At 33.3% G+C, this 27,628-nt stretch overlaps 3 protein-coding genes across 4 annotated transcripts; all 3 read left to right on the top strand.

Moving 5' to 3' along the window:
• Positions 1-1,239: 1,239 nt before the first annotated feature.
• LOC143073586 (uncharacterized) lies at positions 1,240-4,839 on the top strand. The gene has a single exon (XM_076249227.1). It carries the CDS (start codon positions 1,559-1,561, stop codon positions 4,532-4,534), a length of 2,976 nt encoding a protein of 991 aa, XP_076105342.1. The 5' UTR covers positions 1,240-1,558; the 3' UTR covers positions 4,535-4,839.
• LOC143073800 (uncharacterized) lies at positions 4,533-13,919 on the top strand. Its single transcript, XM_076249556.1, has 3 exons — positions 4,533-5,521; positions 12,980-13,840; positions 13,915-13,919. Exons 1-3 carry the CDS (start codon positions 4,861-4,863, stop codon positions 13,917-13,919), a joined length of 1,527 nt encoding a protein of 508 aa, XP_076105671.1. The 5' UTR covers positions 4,533-4,860.
• LOC143073587 (heat shock 70 kDa protein 12A-like) lies at positions 13,870-27,574 on the top strand. Of its 2 annotated transcripts, XM_076249228.1 has the most exons (9): positions 13,870-14,673; positions 16,585-16,806; positions 17,707-17,890; positions 18,120-18,152; positions 19,419-19,541; positions 19,832-20,034; positions 22,751-22,916; positions 25,458-25,586; positions 26,201-27,574. In XM_076249228.1, exons 1-9 carry the CDS (start codon positions 13,966-13,968, stop codon positions 26,677-26,679), a joined length of 2,247 nt encoding a protein of 748 aa, XP_076105343.1. In that variant the 5' UTR covers positions 13,870-13,965; the 3' UTR covers positions 26,680-27,574. The 2 variants fall into 2 exon arrangements, with proteins under 2 accessions (XP_076105343.1, XP_076105344.1); XM_076249229.1 differs by lacking the exon at positions 18,120-18,152.
• The last annotated feature ends 54 nt before the right edge of the window (positions 27,575-27,628 follow it).

Here is a 27,628-nt window from a genome sequence, read left to right on the forward strand (position 1 = left end):
TACAAAACAACAATTACTCACTGGTTTCTCAATTCTTGGAGTGAACCGGTGATTGACCAAAAAATATGCCTTAAAACTCGAATAGACCTTATGATTCAATCAGAATTGTTTAAAATGAATAATTCACAATAAATGGATGAGATGGAAAGCATACTTTCTTTTAATTTTAATTTTATATCTATATCTTTCCTACTTGAACTGTTTGTGAGTGGGCTTACAATTCAAGAATCAAATATTAATGGTTTCATGAATTGCAGTTTTCATAATTTCATAGAATTACTTTCTTTTCTTAAAAAACAGAAATATTATGATTTTACTTGCCTGATTGCTTTTCAAATAAAAAAAGTTCAGCTTTTCATACCGTATGTTTTTTAGCGTATCTGTGGTATTTGGGGAAGTCGTAAACGATATCGAGACATATATTTGGGGAAGTCATAAACGATATCGAGACATATATTTGGGGAAGTCCTAAACGATATCGAGACATATATTAAAAACAAAAAGAAAAACATATGATTTATAGTATCATCATCATGTAGAAAGAAAAAGTGAGGAGTCAGAAGAAAAAAACTGAAACCCTAAATCCACAAGACTCAACGATACATGCCGTATTCTCTCCTCTTTCTCTATAGATACAATCACACAAGTTCAACGCTTCATAGTCTTAAAATGTGTACAAATATCTGACGGTTAATGCTGTGAAATTAAGTAAAGATAGAAAGATTTTAATTTTTGAAAGTGGCCCCGATGTGAAATAAATTCGTGGAAAATCGCTCTACTACTTTTCTGCTATACATCCTGTTTCTATTTTTGCATTTAAGGATATTTTTATATTTTATTAAATGGTTTCTAACAAATCTATAAGCTTTATTTTCAATTTGACCCATCAGACACTCTCCTGATAAAAAGTATGATTTAATGTGTAAAATACAATTAGTTTGTTTGTACCTGTAAATGGAGCCTAGCTTATAATGTCAAACAATTACATAAGTTAATTATAAGTAAATGTCAAAATATACAAATGGAAACGGAATAAAATAGACACAAGTATATACATTTCTAGAATCATTATGGAACAGGGTCAAGCATAAATAAGACAGAATAAACACTCATGTGAAAATGAATATTTCAAGATATTATGGCCATAAAACGAGAACGTCATTTGTATGTTTATGTATAAATATATCGGTTTTTATGAGCGTGATATGTCATAAATATTTGGCATAATTCTAACAGAAATTTGTATCAACTATAGTTAAACAATGGAATGTGCATGATATAGGTGACCGCTTGATTTTACAATCCCTTCCTACGTCCAATTAAATTGTTACAGTGACATTACAATGAAATTGAAGATAAAAGTTTAGTGTATTCATAAGTCAGTCGACGGTGCATGACTGAAGTGAAAAGAAGGAATTATATTTGTAGTTTTTGTTTCAGTCGAAGTAGAGCGCCATAACAATTCTGTGATTAGCATAGCCATCAATTTTCCATCGAACTCATTTACAATTAATATGCATTTAGATGCGTGATTGGAATTTTGTTAGATTTTATAATAATGTCTGGAAAGAAATATAAAGTGGCAAGGGCATATTCCTTGCGCGTGCTTAAGGATGATAGTCCGACTGGAACTTACCGAAAAATTTCAGACGATTTTACGACCGCCAGAAATTTACGCGCAAATAGACCACTAAGTTTTGCTTACGGAGAAAAAGATATCAGCGTATTACGGCGATATAATGGTGAAAGAGAAGATATATCCGTCGATCGGAATAGACACGCTTTAACGTGGTCAGGAGAATCACCATTCAGAGCAGAGTCAAGCAACAGTTTGAGTGAGTTACCTCCTCAAATTTCAAAATCAAATGGAATAACGGACGATTCAGAACTATTACCGTATGATCTAGATAAAAAGGGAGCAGATGACTTACAACACGATCCCGACTTAAATCTACAACCGACGAAGAGGAGACGCAACAGTAGCGGAAGTTCAAGCAGCAGTGCTAACAAAAAGAGCGGGAAACTGGAGAGAAAAAGTTCCAGTTCATCTTCTGGGTCATCAACTGAAGACAACTTGTCTAATTCAAATAGACAAAATGGTACAGATGTTTCTCTCTGTACGCCTATTACAGTTACTGAAAAGGTAACTCGGAGTGATTCCTCAAGTTCTGATGAAAACGCAGAACAAGAAAGTCGGAAAAGGAAGTCTAGCTCAAGCAGCCAAGAAAAAATAGAACCAGAAACAACTCTGTGTGTTAATTCTGCGGAAAAACGACTAACGGTGTACGAAGAGCCGTGGGATAGTAATAATCGTCCTGAAGAAATTGAAAACTCTGAATTGAAATACTCAGACCACAACACCTCACTTTCTAGTATTGAAAATCAAATAATTGGAGATACTTTACCGTTAATATCCAAACAGCTTGACACTGATCAGAAAACGAAAAAAAGCTTAACAACAAAACGCAACAGAGCAGATTCCAGTTCAAGCAGCGACAGTAGTAGCAGTAAATCGTTCAGTGAAAAAGACGTAACCTCCAGTCAGTCAAGCGAAGCGCCACCGCTACCTTCAAGTGAACCACCAGAAATCATGGTAGACTCAGCAAACGAACACATGGAAGTGAAACTTATTTCAAATGACCTGAAGTCTGAATTACCACAAAATGTGAATCGTTTAGGAACTGCTGATTCTGAGCCCGAGGTTGGTAGTAAACGACTTTCTGTTACATATTATGGCCCCGTTTATATGCATGATAATGTACTTATTATGCCTACATCATCAACTCAGTTTTCTGGTGGGGACAGTTCGTATCAAAGTGGTATGATATTTCAAGGTCAAATTGAACTTGAACATGTGCCACAGGATCAGTTTGACCTCGATGCAACTGAAAGTGCAAAAGAAGAAGATGAGAGCACAAATAAGTCACTAGAAATATCCAATATAAAGATCAGTTTATCTACGGACAACAGCGACATCAATGAATTGGAAGACGATGGTGAAGTTGTTCCAGTTATAACAGCAGAATATGTAAATCAAAACGAGGCATCTGTGTCACCAGACGATCATGAAAATACAAAATCAAAAACTGAATCTAGTTCGTCTAGTTCGTCCAGTTCATCAAGTTCATCAAGTTCATCAGAATCAGAAAATGAAACAAAACAATCCAAAAAAAGAAAAATAGAAACACCAGTTGTTATTAAGGAACCTATTAAGTCAAAGGTTGGTTCGTCCAATTCTTCTGATAATGAAAAAGAGGAAACCAAAGAGACTAAAATCAATTCACCAGTTCCAGCAATTGAAAATGAACAACCAAAATCAAAGATAGATGTAAGCTCCACCAGTTCATCTGAGTCTGATACTGATAAGACGAAAATGATACATTCAGACATTAAACCAATCGGTTCGCCATCGCTCGTACCAATGTCAACAGAAGATAATCAGTCTAAATCGAAAACTGGTTCTAGCTCATCAGAGTCTGAAAGTGATAAGGAAGAAACAGCCACTGCTCCAAAGACGCAAACTAAATCACCAGTATCTGTATATATGCCAACTAAAAATGACCAAACGAGCTCATTAAAATCTGATAGTGAAAATGAAAGAAAATATTTAGAAAATAAAGAATCAGAAAAATCGCTTCCTACTGAAAATGTCAAATCCAAAGTCGATTCAAGTTCATCAAGTTCAACAGAGTCTGATGACGAAAAACAGACATTGGTTTTATCAGAAGATACAGAGAAGCAGGAAATCCTCAGATCGGATGGCAAAGAGAAATCAGACGAACCAGAGAAAGTGGAGGATATAAAAGATAAATCCAAGAGTGGCAGTGGATCCTCATCTTTGTCAGATTCCGATTCCGATTCCGATGATCACGTGAAACAAAACGAAGAACTGGTAAAACCGAAATCAGTATCATCTGAAGACGAAACCATACAAGATATGGAGCACCACAATGGTTTATCAGAAAATGGCATTGATAACATAGAAAATGGTTTGCAGAATACAGATGTTATTAAAACATTACCGACTGCAGTTGTGTTTAAGGAGCCAGTGTCTGTTAAACCTTCGACGGATACAAAAAGTAAGTCAAGTGATTCGAGTTCATCAAGCTCATCAGATTCAGAAACGGACGACGAACAAAAACAGAAGAAAGATATATCAAACCAAAGACCCATGTTATCTGGAGATGAAGAGATTATAATTAACAAACCCAATATCGGGAGAGAAATAGAGGATGCTACTATGTCAGCTATTCTACCAAAAGAAGTATTAAACAGTGAGCAGCAACCGGTTTTACCGGAATACGATCAATCATTAGAATACGACATGCCTTCTCTAGATGTGAACAAACCAGATAATGAACTCCCTTATGAAACAAATTTGCCATCATTTGACACACAAGCTTCAATTGGATCAGAGGAAATCCCTGTAATTATCAAGTCAGGATTATCATTACCGCCACAACCGGACATAGATATAGCAGACGAATTACCAGCTACATCCGAAGATGAACTTATCCAACCTGAAATAACATAACCACCGAATCTTGTATCAAACCCGATGTTCGTCTAAAGAAAAAGAAAAGCAAAAACTCAAAATCGTCGTCTTCAAGCGAATCTAGTTCTTCGAGTTCTTCCGATTCCGAATCTTCGCATGGTGACAACGTAAAGGATAATGCAAAAAATGATATAAACAAAGAGAAAATTACAGAGGATATAAATTTACCCAAAGATGACGTCATTGAGCTTTTGAAGAAAACAAATTCTGTTGAACTCAAAGAAAGTGCAATTGTTGATCTACCGTCCAGAAAGACAGATTTAGACGTTGGTGTGGTAACACCAGAGGATGATATTTCACAGGACATGAAAGTAATGGATTCTAAAATGGTCGATCTAGATATACCAGACATAAATAAACCGAAATATGATGGTAAAACAGAAGTTTCCGAAAATATTAAAACCTGCGAAACGGAAGTTGACATGAGCTTTCCTGCTACATCAGATATTTCATTAGAATGCAAACCAGAAATCGACTTTAATTTAAAAACACAAAGTCCCGAATATCCTCAAATTGACCAAGACAGAAAACTAATGAAAGAATGTGACAATGAAAATGCTTTTGAAGTAGATATACCATCAAACAAAGTCAGTAAAACTTTCAATGATACTGTATCGATAGAACTACCTCAAAACTATATGCAATATATTCCAGATAGTTCAGAATTCGAAGTCCCAAAAGCAAATGTACCAGAAATCAGCATGGAACAACCAATAGAAGATTCATCTCCCAAAACAACTAAAAAGTCAAATAAAACAAAAGATTCAGGAAAAAGAAAACCAGACTTTGGATTAAAAATTCCGGAGAAAATCACATCATTGGTACATAAGCTGTCGTTCAAAGGAGGTGATAAAAATCGACTAAAATCGGCGGATAATTTAACTGCATCGGAGCCTATTCTTTATGAAACAAAAACACTATCTGGTACCGAGATGAGTCCGAAGACCAAAGATAAGACCATAAGTGGTGAGTACAGCTTTCTTAAGAGTTCGAATAATAAAAAAAAATAAAGTGTGAACTTTTAGAGTTCACAGAAAAGGATAGAAAGTGGTCATGACAATACTTATTAGACCTGCCCTATTTTATTGTCATTCGATACGTTTTATGACACAAAAAAATATTTGTCTACCACTATCGTAGTATATTTATTATGTGCCCTGTCATTTGTAAACAAAACTCGGTCAAATACTGTGAATGCATTATTTCACACACCTACAGTGTCCATTTACAATACGAAAGGAATATTATGACTGAATTTGTATTAAAGGGGAATTTCTTACGATTTATTTCAATCAGTAATAAATATGTAAACTAAAAAGAAAAAAATACCCATATCCATTATTTTTTTTAATCAATCTGACATAAAACTTAACAAATCTGGGGTAACCCCCGTAAAATTATGAGTTAATTGTTAATTTTACAATAAAATGCAAAACAGATATATTCGTTTGCTTCGAATTTAAAAACAAACTTATATTTATCTGTAAATAAGAATTCATCAGTTTTGTCTTGTTTACAAAACCGCAAATTTATCATAATACATTTATTACAGATAATTATATTTTTTTTTACATCTCCTACATATGAAAAATACCTGTGATTTAGTTTTAATGTAATACAAGTGTGAAAGGTGCTACTGAACTTAGATGTCAACGTAACGACAACAATATGACATTAATTATGATGTTGTTCATATTGTTATGAATAATGGCCTCAAAATTGAATCCTATTTGGGGCCAAATTAGGAAAAAATATACTAAATCAGAAAAATAAACCACATATCGCAGTAGTGATTAAAACTACATAAGAATGGCGGGAATGTGGTGCTGCTTTTTACTTTCAGTGACCCAAATATAGATATTAAGACTTCATATTAGCACGTTAATTGTTGAAGTGCAATGACCGACATTTTTCTGAAACGAATTTGTTCCATTACACTCGCTGGCTATAGAAGCAAAACATGCAGGGACGGACCCAGCCATTTTTAAAAGGGGGTTACTAATCCAGAATAAAAGGGAGGGTCCTATATGTCCCCATTCAAATGCATTGATCGTCCAAAAAAAGGGGGTTCCAACCGGCCCAGACCCCCCTTTTTTCTGGCTCCGCCACTGACATGTGAGGCTTGTATAGGGTATATTGGGATACGGGATATTTGCCATTTTATTTTAGGGATATGGGATATTGATGCATTTATAAGGATATTGAATTTTTAACATGAAAAAAAATAAGCGGAATTTAAAAGTTAAGTACAGAAATATTTACATCTCACTTGATAAAATTGCCCAAAAAAGTTTAATATTAAAGGTCATTTTAGTGCTTTGTTGATTTTAATTGAGTTTATGGTCGTTTTATTAAAAAGTCATCCAAACCCAAGCGAAAAGTATTGATCTATTTTCGACATTTATATGCTCATATGTACTGATAATTTTAAAAGTATTTGTTTTGCTTTCCATACTTCGTTCCTTATAGTTAATTTTCCCATTTTGGATGGAGATGTTCCTTTGGCACTATCTTACGGTGTTTGTATATCACAACTCCTCCGCTATGCCCGTGTCTGTTGTAACGTTTTGGTTAAGAATTGAATGCTTCTTTTTGTAAATTTATTGGGGTGTAAAAGCGTTGACCGAAGTACATTTTTGTATGAAGCGCGGAAGCGCTTCATTCTAAAAATGTGCGCACGGTCAACGCTTTTACAACCCTATAAAGTTACAAAAAGAAGCATTCAATACTTATAATTACATTTTTTAGCTATGATCATGAAAACACGAATTTTATATATTTTTTTTTATGTAATTCACCTGTGCACTTTATTGTTGGACCATGTGTTATCATGAATGAAAAGTTGTATTGAGCAATGCAACTGCTTACGGAATAACACGTGTTGTGCAGTTAGCCAATCAAAATAAAGTATTATAATGAAACATACATTTAATGTAATTATATTTTAATGAACGAAATCTATGTATTACTTGTAAATTATTAAGTCAGGGATTTCGTTACCACAAATCACTTAAAATCTTTACTAAATTCTAGATTTGGTTTTGAAGTTTGGTTCTACCTGTAGAAAACTTATTTCAAACGGGATAGCACTTACTCATTTTTACGGAGATGTTGTTTACCGTGCCATTGGGTGCTGGATGTGTAATGATTGATAATTTAGTCTCAGATGCATTACTTTTTATTAGTTGTAATTGGTTTTGAACTAGCTGTCAGTAACTGCGAATACTCTCAGATCTGTAAATAGTGTCTTTTTGTTGATGGGATGTACAAGTACTTGGTCACATCCACTCTCTTTTTTTGTTAGATGTATTTCTATTTTTATCCATCTGATGAGTTAAGCCTTTTTCAACTGATTTGTATAGTTCGTTCTTATGTTGTACTGTTACACCACTGTCCCAGGTTAAGGGGAGGGTTGGTATCCCGCTAACATGTTTAACCAGAGGCGGATTTAGGGGGGGGCAGGGGGCCCATGGGGCCCGGGCCCCCCTTTTTGGGAAAAAATTTGGTTGCTTATATAGGGAATCACTGAAGCGTGACTGGAGCGGGACCCCTCTTAGGTCAGTCAGTGGGCCCCCACTTATGAAAATTTCTGGATCCGCCACTGTTAACCTCGCCACATTCTGTATGTATGTGCCTGTCCAAAGTCGGGAGTCTTTAATTCAGTGGTTGTCGTTTGTTGCTGTGTTACATAGTTGTTTTTTGTTCATTTTTTTATACATAAATTAGGCCGTTAGTTTTCTCGTTTGAATTTTTCTACATATGTCATTTCAGGACTTTTTATAGCTAACTATGTGTTATGAGCTTTGCTCATTGTTGAAGGTCGTACGGTGACCTATAGTTGTTAATTTCTGTGTCACATGGTCTCTTGTGAAGAGTTGTCTCATTGGCAATCATACCACATCTTTTTTTATATTATATGCTCATATGCATTGATATTTTTTTTGAAATAATCATAGATTTTTGTTAGATGTATCCATCTGATGAGTTAAGCCTTATTGTTGTCAATGTTTTTATTTGTTTTGATGCTTTATATGATTACAGGATATTTTCTAGTGTTTTACCTCTTATTTTTTACGTGGCGAGGATCTTCGGAGGTCTCCACATTTCACAGATTGCTCTGATGTGCAACGGCTGGTTTGCCAGACAAGGTGGTGCCGAGGGACGTCAGAGCACTGATGAGGGAAAAAATGGGCTTGGGAATGAATTTATAATGATTTTTTGGGATATTTCAAAATAGTTTTAGGGATATGGGATATTTGTAAAAAATATTTATGGGGATATTAGGGGTAAACATTATAGGGATATGGGATATTGGGATACAAACTTAATGGGATGTGGGATATTGATACCCCCCTAAACAAGCCTCACATGTATTATTCCACGGTTAGCTTTACAGAATTTTCGAAAACAAATCATGTAATTTACAACATTTTTCAATCATTTAATAAGCCAATGATTATTTGTAAAATGAAAATGAAATCTTAACCATATTAGATGAAAATGTCGGAAAATGTCTATAAATCCCACTACTTCCGTCCGTATCTGTAGTAACGACACAGAATTCATTGAACTTAACATATGTATCATTGCCAAATTATTCAGTCAGTAGTTTCGTTACCACACATTACTTAAAACCTTTACTAAACTCTTTCATACACATAGATATATTTGCATTTGTTTGGAAGAAAGATTGTACATTTGTACATGGGCTGTAGAAAACTAGTTTTAAAGAGATTTCGATCCTCATTTTTACGGAAATGTTGTTTATAGAGTCCGTAAATTACGATACGATCCATATAAAAGCTTGAATAGATTCATTCAGAAAGATAATGTTTTATCGGTACTATATTACATTGATGCTGTTATTACTTAATCATGGGAACTGCCTGCTCTAAGGATAATCTTTGTATGGGTGGACATTTTCCGAGGTTTGACTTTATTGGAGATTTTTTTAGGCTGTTATTTGGCTGTTATTTGTTTGGTTTTTTTTTCTTCTTCTTTTTTGATACATTTTTCACTGCTTTTCTTAAACTGATGAGTAGAATATTTGACCGAAGCTGAGTTGGGTTGTTCAATAAAGTACATTTTTATCATGTTGTGCATATGTCATTTCAGTTCTAAACGAGTAAGCACAGATTATAAAGATATTTACAATCTTTTGTATTGCTATAGAATAATAGTGTCCTATACATATCTTTTACATAACACATTAACACACACATTATGTAAGATTAATACTGAAACGGAACTAAATCCTAATTCCATGACCGAATAGTTTCTATGCTCAAATATTTGATGCCCAGTAACCTTCCTAAATGTTTTTTCCGTCGCCTACAGAAAGACATTTTTCAGTTAATGTACAATGATAAAATTGGTTTAGAAAAAAAAAGTGTTTATATCATTTTTAGTAGACAGTTTCATGATTTGTTTTTTTTTACAAATTGCTAGTCTTCATAAATGTCATCTGCCAATGATACAAACCCGTGGATTTTTTTCTCATTACACTTACGTAAGCGTTAGTCATGGGAAATTGGTCTTTTTGTAGTTGATATTTCTTAAACATATCAATGTGTCCTTTTAATTCTAATTTTTATTTATAATGAATGGCATTTTGTAGATACCAGTTGCTATTTTTCCTCCTAACCTGTTTTGAAATTGCGAACCTTTAATTAGCTATGTATAATTACCAGTATATATACGTAGAACGATCATTGTTTTAGAATGGAATGTAGATATTATTGAATGAAGATAAGGTGTAACCATTATGATATTGCTTTAGAGGTTAAAGGTCGGGGTCTTGTTTACTTTTGACATGGAGAAGAAACATTATAAAGAAATTATAGTTTTAGAGCCACTTTGATAAACATTGATAAAGATAGTAATAAAATAGTAAACAAACTTTACAGGTATCTGTAAATACTTGAGAGATATATACTTATTGTCCTATCTATCAAAAGTAAACAAACAATTATACCTACATGTTTATACCACACTTCAGGCTCCGTCACTGGCGACATTTCTGGCAGTTTTGTGTGACCAAACTTCATAAAATTCAAATGCATGTTTGAACGTATCTGCTGCAAATACGCCAACTTCTCCTTTAGTACTATACATGTAGTATATTAAATCATCGCAGTTAATATTGTTTTACAATGTACACTATTGACAACAAAAATCAACCCATCCTTTATTCTGCTGTTAATATATTTTGAAGTTAAAACATTAATGGATACTAAACAAGGTGAATAATAAAAACTAGATATACCATGCCGTTGTTTTTTCTCTTTTGCATTGTGTTACATTTTGTCAATTTTTCTATAACTGTTATAGCTTACTTGGGTGGAGGGTTGTCTCATTACTACCACATCTTCTTATATTTATATACGATGTGCTCATTGTTACAGGCTGCACAATGACGCGTAGATGTGATATGGTCTGTTATTGATAGTTGTCTCATTGTCAATCAGACCTCTTCTGGTATTCCTTTTCTTAAACTATATATATATGTCGATCGAAGTTTTAAAGCATGTGAGATACTTATTCGGTGTCTTGTAAGTTAAGAAATTCAAACGCTATTTTACTCTGTATTTCTGATTCTCTTAAATCAGTTGGTAATTGATGTAAATACAGATTCATTTATTCATAGTCTTGCCTGCTTTATACTAATTATATTGTTAATCAAACTCACAACAAAGTCAAAATCGAAAATTATACCGTTTACAGAATTTTGTTCAGTACAAACACATCACACACGGTAAGAACTTTTGATCTTAGATTATTGTAAGGTCAGGTGATTTTGAGTTTTACTTTTTGAGTATATCATTTACTGGCTTTAACCCTTATTATTATTAAAGCAAACTGGTTTCTTTTATTTTGTTTCAAGCTATGCGCATTAATGTAGTGATGATTAAGATTTTTTCTATATTTTTTAAGCTGTTTGTTGGTTTGCTACCAAATTGTTAGTTCATAGAAGCAGCATTTTTTTCAATATTCCTTTTTTTGATTTGCAATGAGAATCAGAAGATTGCGAATTGACCTGTTGAATATTACTAAAAATTATGACCGAAATTTTTGTTCAAAAAGATGTATTTCTGACTAATTTTTTTTTTTGCTGAACCGAAGGGGCTAAAATAGCGCTACATTGAGAGAAAAGGTAACAGCGAATATTTTCATTGAAAAGAAATCATGACAAATTTTCCGACGGAAGGAATAAACCACTAGCTGCTAGTGCATTTCTTACACGCCGGAATGAAATACCCTACAGATACACTCCCTTATGTTCTCATGCAACGGTATATAATTCATTTTTTGTTATTTGATACGTTGTCCTGATAATACGTATACATACGCATTGTTCTGTAGTTACTTGTGAGCTAGAATAAAGTAGATACTAGAAATAAAAACTGAAAGTGAATTTATTTAAAGCAATATTTTCAAGTAAAAGAAATACAAGCAATAACTAGAACAATTTAAAAAAAGTAAACAACACAACTTAATTCAGTAGAAAATAACTGAAGGTAATATTTCATTATACAGTTTAGTTTAAATTTAATATTTAGTTTTTCTTATGATTATTTAAATTAAAAATACATTAGATGCAAAAATTAAAGTTTCTCCAACTATTTTCAAATAAAAATGTTTAAATCTAATATACTAATGTACAATTTGCGGCACTTTTCAATATTCGGTAGTCCTGAATATGCATGATATATTAGCTACGGGACGTTAGCCAAATAATAATCGGCTCTTATTTTTATCAAGTACCAAATATAACTTAAACAATAATTATGAAACAAAGGAACAGTGAATTGTACAAATTAGGTATAAAAACACAAATGAGTGACACTTTTTCCACCGTAGTACATTAATTCTAAGGATTTGAGGGTCGAATAAAAAACAGTTGTTCAAAAAATGAATTGCAATTAACGTTTCTGTTCTTTAGTTGGCCTCCACCAAATGTTATGAAACTTACACGCAATGCCCATTACCACAAAAAAAAGATCCGGATTTGATTTTGGTGGCTTCACTTACTCTGTTTAAGAGTAATACCCCTTTACAAATGGAGTTATTGTAGAATTTTACGTTTCTGTTCTCTAACTAAAGTCTGCCTCAACCAAATGTTATGAAATATTACTACAAAACTCAGATCAAGTACAAATTTAGGTAGCGTCACTTTAGACCGTTCTTGTAAACGTAGTACGCAACCTGGGGCATCATCTGTGTCCCATTGGCACAGTCCCCATTTATTTATTATAATGACTACTAAAGACTAAGTAACACGAAACTTACCAAAAACGGGGGGTCTTATAAGTTTATAATCAATGAAACCTATTAAAATATAAATTTGATAAAGTTGTTGAATCTGCAAATTAGAATTTTCTATTTTCTATCTTATCAATACAACACAAATAGTTTCTTTTCTAGAAACAGAGAAGCCGACGAAGAAAGCAAGCAAGAAAAGAAGCAAGTTTAGATTAAAAAAGAAACAAAGATCAACTTCATCGTCCTCTTCATCGTCAAGTGAGTCTGAAGACGAAAAGAAGAAGAATAAAATTGATATGAATCATGCAGATAAAGAGGTCCAAGTTAACGTTTTCAAAGTTGATCTCAAAACAAAAACTATAGCTAAACCAGATGGTAAACAAAGCAAGAAGAAGAAACATGCCAAAGAAGAACCATCTACACCAACAACTCCGGAATCACCATTTGATAAATTATCTCACATATTCCATAGAACTCATAAAGCAAAGATCACAGAACCGATAAAAGAGGATAAAAAGAAAGAAAAAGAGAAAAAAGAAAATAAAAAGTCACCGTCACGATCCTCGTCAGATAACAGGGATAGAAGCACATCACAAACGTCGACAGATGAGCAGACGACAAAATCAGATGTCTGCCACCTACCGGAAAACGAAGACGATAAAGATCGTCATAATAAAGATACTGACGACAAAAGTCCACTTAAAACACTGCAAGAGTATTCAAAACTTCTGGATAAACAAGTTGCTAGAACGCGACCAGAAACAGACGACAATATAAATACAGAAAATAAATATATGAAAGGAACAAGCGACGACGAAAATCTAATAAAACAAGACAAAGTCCCTGTGCCATGCTCTGTTGAAGAACTGGTTGTTGAGGAAAAGATTGAACGAGTAGAATCAGCTCAAAAATCGTCTTCAGAGTCTGTTTCTTCAGATAACGATGTTGTAATAGTACATGATGTTGAAAGAAAAGCGTCACTGTCTTCCTTGGAGCGTGAAATATTTCCTCCAATTCCACAAAGTGAGAGTGGTGAATTGGAAGTTAACTTTAAAAATCCATCACTGTCTTTTGACACAAAATATACATCGGAAAAGATTAATCCGGGTATTCCTTCGCTGGATGTAGAAACAGACCAAACGATAGAAATGAAGAAACCATGGATTTCTCCAGCAGACAAAGCAAAGTTAAAGCGATCAGATAGTTCGTCATCATCTTCTTCTTCGTCTTCCTCTTCATCGTCTTCAAAGTCTTCCCAGAAATCTGTAAAAGAAAACGTTACTGATGTCGAAATACACTGTACAACGGAAACAAAGAAAACGCCGCCAGATACTGCGAAGATGGATATCGAAACCATCCAAGAGGAATTTGTCAAGGTAGAAGAACAACCCAGACTTAATGCTGTATTGAACAATAAACCAGCGAATGTATCAGAATCAGTAGAGATACAGCCAGATATTGCCCCGAGGAGGGAACTCTCAATAGACAATACAGAAAGCCTAGAGGTGGAACATGCTCTCCAGACGTTAGACAACTCCATCATCGCAGCAGAGCAATCACCATCCAAATACCAAGGTCATTTTGTAGTAGTAGCTATTGACTTTGGGACAGCTTATAGCGGCTATGCTTTCAGCTTTACTCGTGATCCTGACAGTATTCATATGATGAGAAAATGGGAAGGAGGTGATCCTGGCATAATAAATCAGAAAACTCCCACCATCATGTTACTGACCCCTGACGGATCGTTCCATTCATTTGGGTACAATGCCCGTGATAACTACCATGATCTGGACAAAGAGAGGGCCCAAGAATGGCTGTACTTTGACAAGTTTAAGATGACCCTACATACAGCTACTGTAAGTGTATATTTCAACAGTTTTATTTAGGAATTAAAGAAAATAAAGAATATAATGTTTATTTTATGAAAATTAACACAGTCAGATTCAGTAAACTTTTCTTTAAAAAGATATTATTTAAAAAATTATAAAAGACATGAAAAAAAAAACCGAAGTTCAATTGTAAATATTGTTCAACTGGTGGGGTCGACTTGATCAACGCTTTGCATATATTAACCTGTATGTTTATATAGTAAAATGTTAGTCCACCGACTTTAATAGGTTATTATACGATATTATATCGGTTTATGTTGTTGCATATGCATAACGAATTAAACAGGTAAACAGTACATACACCTGTTATAAGTAGACCTTTGATCTTCGTTACGCATTACAAACATTCTTAAATTCTTTCTTTATTGATAAACAGATAAATTAATTTATGTTTCCTCATAGCACTTTGCATTTTGTATCGTGATAGGAGGTAATTATAGATACTAGATTTTATTTTTCCTGGTCAGATAAACTTACTACGTTAAGTATTTTGATATTTGCAATAGACGCAATTCAGTTAGGGATGAAAGATTTAAGACCAATTTACCCTTAATTATTTCAACCTAAGGTCATTTTGATATAGTACCAAAATTGACTACTATTATCATTTTTACTAAAACTATTCATTTGTTTACTTTGAGGTACACCTTTTAGGTTTTATTTTTTAAAGAAAACAAGCAAAACAAAAACAGCTTTCGTTAAAAAGAGGAATACACACTTTTACTTGTATTTTTGTCCTTCTGATGAGTTAAGCCTTTTTCAACTGATTTTTATATAGTTCGTTCTTACGTTGTACTGTTATACCACTGTCCCAGGTTAGGGGAGGGTTGTGATCCCGCTAACATGTTTAATTCCGCCACATTATTTATGTATGTGCCTGTCCCAAGTCAGGAGCCTGTATTTCAGTGGTTGTCGTTTGTTTATGTGTTACATCATATATGGTGCAATCATACCACATCTTCTTTTTTATATTGATCAATCATAAGATATTGGCAGGATATAAACAGAAAACATGGCAAAAATAAATTCTTTTGAAGGACAAACAGCAGTCCACCAAGTAATTCAGAAACAAACTAAAGATTTGGAAACAAAATATTACCAAAAGCAGACTAAACTCTTTTGTTCAGGAAGGATAATCAGTTCCTGCTCCGCTATTGTAACCAGTCGCGTTTATTATCAACTTTTAACAACGACTGAACTTTAAAGTTAATGAGTTTAGTTATATATACGTAAGAAACAGTTTCCCAACAAAGTATACATGTAGAACAGACAAAGCTGTAAGTTTTGCTAACTAATTTACCAATCTGACAATCCGTGAGTTAAAAGAGCACATTTAACTTGATTAATTTTAAAGATTTTTGTCATTAAAAGATCTATACAATTTACTATAAAACACTTATCCGTTAGAATGAGTAATAAATCTTTGATTGATGATTCCCACCTACAAGATTTGAATCAACTTATAAATTAAAATCCACCTACATGTTGGTATTGGTAAATAATATATATTGACATTTATATAAAAATCTATGATACATAAACTTTAAGAAAATGCAAATAAGATTTCAGACAGAAATAACGATTTAAAAAGAAACAATAATAAAAAGTATCCCAATGTCGTTATAAAGTTCTACTTTAATTTCAAATCCATAAACCATAACATGTCTAAGCATATGATGACAGAAAGGCATTTTCTTAAAACTCAAAGTCATTGTTTCTATAATTAATCTTAGAACATTCTGTTTTTCTTGATTTTTGAGCCATAAGGAGCCTTCTCACATACTCTTGATCAATATTATACAGTTGTTCGGTCAACTGTCCCTTAACTTGCTTTTATATGATTCTATCTATTATAAATACCATTCAATAATCTTGCAGGATTTGTCGACAGATACAATGCTAACAGCTGCCAATGGCAGACACTATCCTGCTTTGAAGATCTTTACATACGCAATGTCATACCTCCGAGATCATGTGATCAGGGAATTGTCGGACCAATCTGGTGTAAAGATCCTAAACGAAGATATCCGATGGGTGGTATGTGTTCCGGCCATATGGAAAGCTCCAGCTAAACAGTTCATGAGGCAGGCAGCTTATAAGGTGAGAACAACAATTATACATTGTATTGAAGTTATACACATACAGAGTCAATGTGCTTGTATAATTCTGTAAGTTTTATGTTTTGAATATCATCGCTTTTTAAATGCGTTTTGGTACATACATGAAAGAGGGACGAAAAATACCAAATGGACAGTCAAACTCATAAATCGAAAATAAACTGACAACGCCATGGCTAAAAATGAAAAAGACAAACAGACAAACAATTATTACAGTAAACATGACACAACATATAAAACTATGGAATTAGCAACACGAACCCCACCAAAAACTGGGGGTGATCTCAGGAAGGGCAAGCAGATCCTGCTCCACATGTGGCACCCGTCGTGTTGCTTATGTGATAACAAATCCGGTAAATAGTCTAATTCGGTAGGTCACATTCATGAAAGGGAAGGGGATTGTAGTTACGACGTAAGGAACATATCCGATATTGTCTGCGAAACAGTTATTCCATAACGGTCAACCAACTTGTGATGGCGTCCGTAACATTTACGAAGGGATTCATCATTTGGAACTCTTGGTTTAATAACTTCTTGTGAGCAGCAACCCTCTATCAAGAAAATGAGATAGCATCCAAAATGATATAAATAACAAACATATATTGGTCATCATGGAGTCGTCAGCAATAGACGGGTGTCAATACACTATGCCAGGCTGTCACCATTCTTATAGAAACAATTTGAGGTCTGCCATCAACATACCTCTTTAAATAAGGGAGATAACATACGACAATTACTGACAAATTTGGATAAAAATTAGGCGGCATTCAAGTTTAGATCTTTCCCGATTTTTTATCTGCATGACTTTTTATGAAATCCCCTGTTTGTTTATTATCATTATTGTCATTACATTTCTTATTTCTATACACTGTTTATATTGAAGGCTGGTATTGCATCCGAAGAATTCCCAGATCAACTTCTAATTGCCTTGGAACCTGAAGCAGCGTCTATTTACTGTCGAAAGTTAAGGATGCACCAGTTAGTCCCAGAATCCCCTCGTCAAGTACAGTCTCCGACCAGAAGCGAACCAGTCAACTTAGATAATGCATTCGAAGTTTCCAATCAAGGTAAACAACGCAATCTAAAGATAGAAATATATTGTGAAAATATAAAACGTTCACCTTTTTGGTTCATTTCAAAACCTTGATTTGGAACCCCCAAAAAGCTACCAGTCTCTGTAATACCTGTTCAATATTCAGATTAGGGTTCAAAGAAACTTTTGCAATTAGAAAATCAGATGAATTGAATATTATGTTATTAAATAATATATGCCATAAATGCTTCTTTTTTTTTCAGTGAATGAATATTCGATGGAAATGATATTAAGAGGTATAAATAATCGCCTTCATATTCAATTTATTATCATTCCTAATTCTTTTTCCGGATGCATTATTTTCAACCTAACCATATTAGTAGTTGACTCATGTCCTATTCTATATATATTTCCCTGTCTTTTGAATCTTATTTCTCAACTGACTATCTTATTATACTTCTTGTACCCACGTTGTCATGTACGATTATCAACTCTAAAACGTTATTGTACATCTTTATTATAACAACGTATTGTATCTGCATGAACTGATTGATATACAACCATTTGATAATTTAGTATGTACGATTCTCTTGTGTTACTATTGTTCTTAATGATTTTGTTTAATTGTATGTATATTGGCTGTATAGTCCAGGATGCGAATGAAATGTTTGCCACTGAACGCTAAACAAATAACAAATATCGACCAATACATTAATTATCAATCTGGAAATTTTTTAATATCACCAAAAGAAAGTCTATAGCAACAGAAGCATTTGTAAAACACTTTATCTGATATTAAAGATCTAAGTTTTGTCTTTCGAGTATTAGGTTAAATAGATTAATAGTTGTGTTTCCTGCGTCTTTATTTGACCCTACCATATACCCTAAATTTGCAAGCTTACCCTTACACAACTCATGGACATTTTTGGTCAAACATCGTTAAACGTTCAGAACATTTGCCAACACAGTTTATATAAAATATTTAAAAGAATAAAATCATTTTACATTTTTATCACCCTATTGTTTTCTGTCAGGAGACAGAAAAAGGAAACAGAAAATTCACATACTTAACTTTGAGCAATTAACATTGTCATTCAACAAACTAGTGAGGCGTCCCATGAGATGAATCTCTGTCCTTTGTTTTGAATTGTATGATTTTGAATTTTAGTTCATTTATATGTTTTGGAGTTTAGTATGACGTCCATTTTCACTGAACTAGTCCACATTTGTGTTTAGGGCTAACCAAAGCCCCCTCCGGGTGCGGGATTTTCTCGCTGTTTCGAAGACCCATTGTTGGCCTTTTACTGTTAACTGCTCTATGGTCGGCTTCTTGTCTCTTTGACACATTCCCCATTTCCATTTTTAATTTAAGAATTGGGTATAGAAAGTTTCAAAAATAAAAAAGAAACTAATTGTCCTTATATAGATGTGTTGATAAATGATAAATCAATTTCAAGAAACGTATTTGATAATGATATTTTGCTGTTTTAACCCACAATTGTTGTATACAGGTACCCGTTACATGGTAGTTGATTGTTTTAACCCACAATTGTTGTATACAGGTACCCGTTACATGGTAGTTGATTGTGGTGGTGGAACTGTCGACATAACAGTACACGAGTTGGACAGTACTGGAAAATTAGCAGAACTACATAAAGCAAGTGGCGGTCCTTACGGATCCATCGGTATGAATCATGTCTCAGTTCTTTATAACTAATGACTGCGAGCTGGTGAGAATAAGGATATTATAAAAGTTTGGACGTTGATAAAAACAAAATAAACAATCAAAGCAGAAAATCAAATTAGTGCATCTGAAACGCTGTAAAAGTATTTGCAAAGATAATTTTCAAATTATCAGATCATTGACAAGCACAGAGTAGAAAAAAGCAACGCAAGTTTGTATTTAAAGAAATTATTATCATTCTTTATCTCCATTGTTTTCTGTGTCTAATTCCTTCACATTTTTTTTAAACAGGTGTAGATGTCGAGTTTGAAAAGTTATTAATGTCAATTTTCGGGAAGACATTGATCGAACAATACAAAGTGAAGAGATCTGCTGGTTGGGTTGATATGCTGATAGCTTTCGAGTCGAGAAAGAGATCTGCCTCACCCTACAAAACATCACCTCTAAATATAGCATTACCTTTCTCATTTATTGACTATTACAGAAAACACAAGGTTCGTTAGTTTTTTCTTCTTAAGGAAATGTGATAAACAGAGATCATTCATTTTAAGTATAAATGTCAGAAATGATTAAACTTTTAACACACATGTCACAAAGTCCTTGATGCAATCTAGAAACGACACTTATTATCTTTGAAATCGAATAGTTCATGTTTGAAATTGAATTAATTGTTCATCTTTAAATTTGTTTTTTCATCCGTCATTTATTAAATCGAATGGATTGTTCATCTTGAGATGAATTTTCTGCCCGTTAAAAAAGGGACACGAGCAACGTGATGAAAACATTTTAAAATGGTTTTTTTTCGCATGAAAAAACTTTGAAAAAAAGCAATTTTACAAAAACAAACTTATAACTTGCAAGCGAATAGTTCAACCTTATTAAATCCATATTCATGTGACCTTCAATTTAATCTTTTAGCCGGAGATAGGTTACACTTGTACTAAACTATTTAAAGGAAACGAATGTAACTATTTAAAGTGAAACAAAGATGGGGGGGGGGGGGGGGGCGAGACCATTTTCGGGACGCCGGGATTGGCCGATTTTAGCAACGGGAAATTGTGGGATTGCCTTGTTTAAAGATCGGGAATTCGGGATAGAAAAACATCGAGATACGGGAAACCCACGTTTTTAGCCATGGGAAATAGGGATTTTTATGTTGAAATATAACGGGATTGACAAAAAACTGTACCTTGGACAGATAAAAGTGCCATTTTCATTATATTTCAATCAGAATCGCATCTAGAAACAGAGTAGATCCAGATCTTATTGTTATTTTCTGCTCGTTTTTTTTTTAAAGTAACCGTAGCCAGTGCCATATTTAATATCCACTGTACGCGAATGAAATGCTAATCAAAATTCATGATAAATGTCTAAGCTCCTTGGTATTAGTGTCGCTCTGATTTAGAGGATCAGTATACCCAAAGAGGGTGGTAAAGGTTTTTTTTTTGTGCAACGTGTTTTACCATTTTTAATTTCAACTTTCCGTGAAAAAAGTTCGTGCTTCACTGTGAAATTGCTAAAAACGGCATCGTGCAAGCAATTTTTTTATTTTTCGTTCATCGTGAAATTGGAATTTTATTTCGCGTTTGTCCGTGAACATAACGCCTCTTTACAACCCTTCCCAAAAGTTAGACAAGGGTGGTAAAGGGGAGTGCTTGCACGAAAAAATCGTAAAATAAGACATAATTTCACGTTGAACGTGAAATGTTTCTGTAATGAACGTTGCACGAAAAATAAATACTTTTATGTGAACCTTTTGTGACTGAGTCACTGTCTTCTTGTATATATTAACTCTTTGTTTTACTTGATATTCCCGATTTAGTATACCCATTTATGATATAATTGGTTCATTCGGCAATCCTCTGTAGAATCCGCTACTCTCCTTCTATCCGTTAGATGAGGGTACGGAATCGGCCGAGTTGAGACGAATGATAATTGGTTAACGGCTTTTAAAAAAGTATTTCTTGACGATCCTTGCCAAGTGTTTGAATTTTATTTAAAAAATACCGAGCACGCAAAATAAGACTTTGAAAATCACGATGCACGTAAAATTAAATAAGCAGAACACGTTTAACGAGGCACCCGTCTTGCACGACTGAACGTCAAATAAAAAAGTAAAAACACGTTGAACGTGAAATAAAAAACGGCGATCACAATGGACGAAAATAACCCTTTACCACCCTCTTAGACTTGATTTGGATATTTTCAATAAGAGTAAGATTATGTAAGACCTAAAATAAAACACATGTTTCCGGTCCCCCTATATATATCTACCCTAATTTTAAGTACTTATAATCTAACTCTACTCTTATAAAGTCAGAATTTTTCTCCCATATTAACCAGTCAAAAACATTTGAAAAAAAAACTATTTTGCTTTCCTACCGATCCTAATTTTTTAGGGGATGTTATCTGAAACACATGTATTTTTTTCTTGGCCTTACTACACAGATAATTTCACAGACACAGTCTTCTCTATAATCGAATATCATATAAAAATATTAATGGCATTCTGCAATTTTGAAGAAAACAAATACACCAACTTGACGTGTTTAAAAGGTACGTACTGAATATATTGGTAAAAATTTACAAATTGAAAGCAAAAATTAAGAACAACATTACTCAGAGGGTTTAATTTTCAAAGTTTACCAGATGTGTCTTTTCGTTACCTAAAATAGTGGAGGACCTCTTTAATAAACAAATGATGATTTCTTGTTTATCGGGATCGGGATTTTTAACAAAATATGTCCGGGATTTCGGGATTTTCTGATATTAAAACTGTGAAAACGGGATGAGACCCCCTCTAGTCCCCCCAAAGATGAACCATTTGGCTTACTGATTCGATCCACAAAAAATAATTTTAATGCAGATAAGAACGATGATAAAAACACTTTGTAACCTTCAAAATGCATTCAAACAGACCTAGGAAAATCATATGAACGTGGTCGCTATCTATTCTTTGGAGGTCATCTCGATGGTTAGATATGGCGTATAGACAAAAATACACACGAAATGCTGATACATATTATCGAGCCTATATTTTTTTTAAATTCTTTAAATTTGGATATACGTTTTAGTATGTTATAAATCAGATACGAGCATTTAAGTCAAACTTGTTAACACGAATTTAACAGATAATGTCCTTTTAATGGAAACTGTTCCCCCTTGATATCTTGTTTTCTTGTAAAATTTAAATGCTGCATCATTTGTTAGTTGACAGGTATAGACACAGCTATAAAACGCCATGGAGACAAAGATATCACGTGGTCATCACAGGGAATGCTGCGTCTGGCTCCTGAGGCAATGAAAACATTATTTAAACCTACAATTCAGAAAATCAAAGAAAAGATTGGATCTATATTGAATAATAATATCAAAGGTATTTCGTTTTCAATTTCATTTCGGCCTTTCATACGCACAACAGACACTTTTTGATTATTGATCATGTTACTGTTAGGTTTTTTTTCTGCTGTCAGTAATTTTTTTTTGCCTGAATTGTTGTTTATGACTTTAATTGTTCTTTCAGCTGCAAGTTATTATCTGACAGTTCAAAATGTCCACGTTTTGGAGCTAGTTACTATGTTTTACTTAGTATTTAGAAATACCTAAATAATGGTTGAAATATTGAATTGCAAAATAATTTCAAAATTCTGAATTTCAAAATCAAAAGTACATCGATTGTCGCAAAAAAGTTCTGACTACTGAGCTGATGATACCTTCGGGGACAGATAGTCCACCAGCAGAGGTATCGACCCAGTGCTGTAAAAAAGTGAGAACACCACGTGACATAATTCCATGCATCTGAAGCGCTTTTCTAGAATTACCTACATCACAACCAAATATTTGAAATCCGAGGATGTATAAGTACCAAAACAGTTCAGGAGCTATATTACCAAAAAATACTTAACAAAATAGCCAAATATATACAACAAAATCGAAAATTCTGAAAAAAGATTTGCTTTGACTTGTATCTGGTTTGAATCGTTTCCCTAGCATGATGGTTGTGATGAAATGCCATAACATCGTTGTCATTTATCAAAAAAACAAACAATTGCTTGTAGCAGGTGTTATATATATAAATTCCCTATTTTATTTCAAGTTCCTAACCAACTAGTCCCCTCTGCCCATAACCAAAATAACAACACAGCCCACTGCCCATTAACTTGGTATACATTGATATATTACCCACAAATAATGCTTCTTGTAAAAATGTATTATAAAAGAAACAAACTGATTCAGTAATCATTAATCAACATATTATTACATACTGTATCATACACCAATATTTATAATTTGAATAAAAATTAATTTTGGCAATGTTTTGTCACTTCACATTTACAATAATTGATATAATGTGTAAACAATTCTTACATGACAAATAGATGACAACATATTTATGAATGTTTTAGTGAATCATTTTGAAGAAGTCATATTTCTGTACTTTTTTTTTATGACAAATCAAGGTTTTCGATTGTTTTCTCGGTAATAATTACATTAACCCTTGTATACAATTAACACGAATCGTGAAAATCATTTCATATACAACCTTTAAAATGATTTTAATAGATAATGGGATACATGTAAAATCTAACGGATGTTATTGTGCAAAAAGTAAAATAACAAAAATACTGATCTACGAGGAAAATTCAAAAAGGAAAGTTCCTAATCAAATGGCAAAATCAAATGATAAAACACTTCAAACGAATGGACAACAACTGTCATATTCCTGACTAGGTACAGGCATTCTGAAATGTAGAAAATTGGAGAATTGAACCTTTTTTTTAGCACTATACCTCTCACTTGTATGACAGTCGCATCAATAAATAGCTACATGAAATAATGCACACCCAACTCAAACATTCTGTATGACAGATTACTTCAATGAAGAAAAAAAAACCAAAAAAAATAAGCTGAAAAAAACCCGACAAAACCAAACCATCTATCTCCTCAATTAAAATTTAGACGTCAAATAGTACTTTTAGAAGTGAATAGAATACACATGAATTAAAACATGTTTCAAAGTTGCAAGGATGTACAGAGTTTCCCTTTCAAATCTAACATTTGGAAAGGCACACGACTGTATACTTTTATTTATATAAAGTAAGGTAATTTGTTAAGATGATCAAAGAGCCAAATGATTTGTTTGACACGAATCGTTCATTGCAGTGATTTATTGGAAAAGAATTAATTTCCATTATAACCATTCAAATATAATATCTTGCATTAAAAACTTTAAAAAGTGTGAAACAATAAACTTCTTTTAATATTTTAGAAGATTTTTTACACGTAGGTTGCACTGGAGGTGCCCGAATAGTTAGTGGAACGTCTGTATCACTAGCCTGTCAACACTGCAATGAGGTTGTAAGTTCGAATCTCGCACATGGCAGGTGCGCTCCACCCAAATCTTAATTAACTTTGGTTGTCAGTTTTCTTACCGGAGGGCTGTGGTTGTCTCCGGGCAATCCGGCTTCCTCACCTCCCCTTTCCCCCCACAAAAACAAAAAACTGGCCGTCACGAAGTAGCACAATAATGCTCAAAATGACACTAAACACTTACAACCAATTAATCAATAGAAGGCAGTGCTTTTCAGAATTATATCTTTAAAATGGGGAATGTACATTTCAGATTCCCCGAATTGAAACTGGAAGACTAAAAATTACTTTTATACCTGAACTATTTGATCTATGGAGTTCACTTTTAGACCTGATATATATATTCTTTGTATGTTTACCTTGTGACTTGAAATATGTATGTCCTTTTTGTGTTTACTTTTAGAACTGATATATATATGCTTTGTATGTTTACCTTGTGACTTGAAATCTATGTCCTTTTTGTGTTTACTTTTAGAAATGAAATGTATGTCCTTTGTATGCTTACTTTTAGACTTGAGATTTATGTCCTTTGTTTGTTTACTTATAGACCTAAAATATATGTTCCTTGTTGGTGGTTTTGCTGAGTCCGCCATTGTACAAAGTGAAATCAGACAGGAATTCGGAAATTTAATTCAAGTTATAATACCACAAGGGGTTGCCATGACGATTCTTAAAGGTAAATCATCATCTTTAAATTAATTTCTTATTGTTCACGTTACATTCCATCATGTCACTAATCGTTCTGAATTTTCAGTAAAACAATAATAACTTAGAAATCCTGAGCATGAAAACGTTGAAATATAATATATCAGCGATGGACTGATACAATATAAAAAAGACAATATTGTTACCTTTTGGTATGCTGAATGTATATAAAGTGGTAAGCTGCTAATATTTTGCGCTGATCATATATACACCATACATCAGTTTTGATATGAATATATAAGGTAAACCGACATTAATCTGATAGAAAAGATATATAAAAGAGAGGCAAAAGATACCAAAAAGACATTCAAACTCATAAGTCTAAAATATACTGACAACGCAATAAAAATCAACACACGATTTGCATGCATTTTTTAGCGAAATATTTAAAAAAACCATAGAAAGATAGTTGTACAATAGATATCAAATTCGTTATGCTGTTACTATGTTTAAAACGAGTACTAGTATATCTAAAAAATATTTTTTAATATAGCCTTGGGCTGTTCTTTTTATTTAGTCAGGTTGCTGTCTCATTGACACACTCTTCGTTTTCATTCTATTTAAGTTCTTTATCATTTTTAACAGGTGCTGTGTTATTTGGCCTTGACCCAACAATCGTCAACGTAAGAAGATGTCCTCTTACCTATGGAGTTGGTGTTCTTAACAGATATAATCCGAAAAAACATCCACTGAAAAAGAAAGTTTCGCGCCAAGAAATAGAATGGTGTACTGATATTTTCGATAAATATGTTGTTGTCGATCAACCAGTCACGATTGGTGACGTCATTTTACGTAGTTATACTCCAGCCCGTCCTGACCAAAGACTTATTCAAATCAACATTTACTGCTGTGAAGACAATGATCCAAAATTTATAACAGATCCAGGAGTACATAAAGTAGGAACAGTAACATTACATTTGTCAGGGACCAGTGAAGACAAAATGCCAAAGAGGCGTGAGATACAAACACGGATGCAGTTTGGAGAAACTGAAATCAGAGTTAGTGCTCTTGATGTGTCTACGGGTGAACATATCCAATCCACTGTGGATTTTCTTAGTCGATAAATAGTGATTTCGTTTTGTTTTTTTTATGTAACACATACTATAGTTGACATTAACTTAATGTCATAACTTAGAGCTATCTTTATATTTGTATATTTGTGTATTTAACTTATTGTGCCATACCTAAAACTATTTTAACCAATATATTTTTTTTGTCTCAGTCATCTTGATAGATTAACAAAAATTTAAAGAAATGAAGGTAATATTTCATTTCAGATACACCTTTAAAGACACCACTAGTACAACCGTTGAATAAATTCTAGAAATTTTCGAAAATTTATAGCAATTTCTAATCTCAAACAAATCCTATAAATTTTTTCATTACTGACAAATCATTTTCGATGATGTTTTTGCTGGAGAAATTTGCGCTGTTAGATATCGCCAGTATAGATCCCAAAATTATTACTGAATGTGCTCGAGAAAAAATAAGGAGACTTTCAAAGATAAATTCAAACACATAATTAGGTGTTTCATTTGTCGTCACAAAGGAATCAATGTAATTTTACATCTTCTGCTGCATAACTCACCAGAAACTAGAAACAAATGTCAAGTTATCATAGACTTTAAACGGAAGATGAGCACTACCTATAGCAATATCCAAACAGCTGTTTTCCTCCAAGGAAGGGAGACTAAGGGAGGGAGAGATTCCATCTACCCGTCTAATCATGGACAACACATGTCTTCCATTGAATCTTATATACTATTTTGTTGTAATATTTTTATCATGTACACAAATATTTAACTATGTATTTAGTTATTTATAATATTATAGATATTATTTTGTATTTCATATAGGGTATACTTGAGGTTAGTCACCTGAATTGGAACCGACTTTTGAGTATGCATTTATACAAACCTATGTAGTATAGCTACTTTAATAAAATAGCCAATCGTTTTATTTCGTTTACAGTTTGGTCAATTTAAAATTTCTTATAACTACACCAAATCAATT

Source organism: Mytilus galloprovincialis, chromosome 4 (assembly GCF_965363235.1).
Source record: "Mytilus galloprovincialis chromosome 4, xbMytGall1.hap1.1, whole genome shotgun sequence".
Classification (NCBI taxonomy): domain Eukaryota; kingdom Metazoa; phylum Mollusca; class Bivalvia; order Mytilida; family Mytilidae; genus Mytilus; species Mytilus galloprovincialis.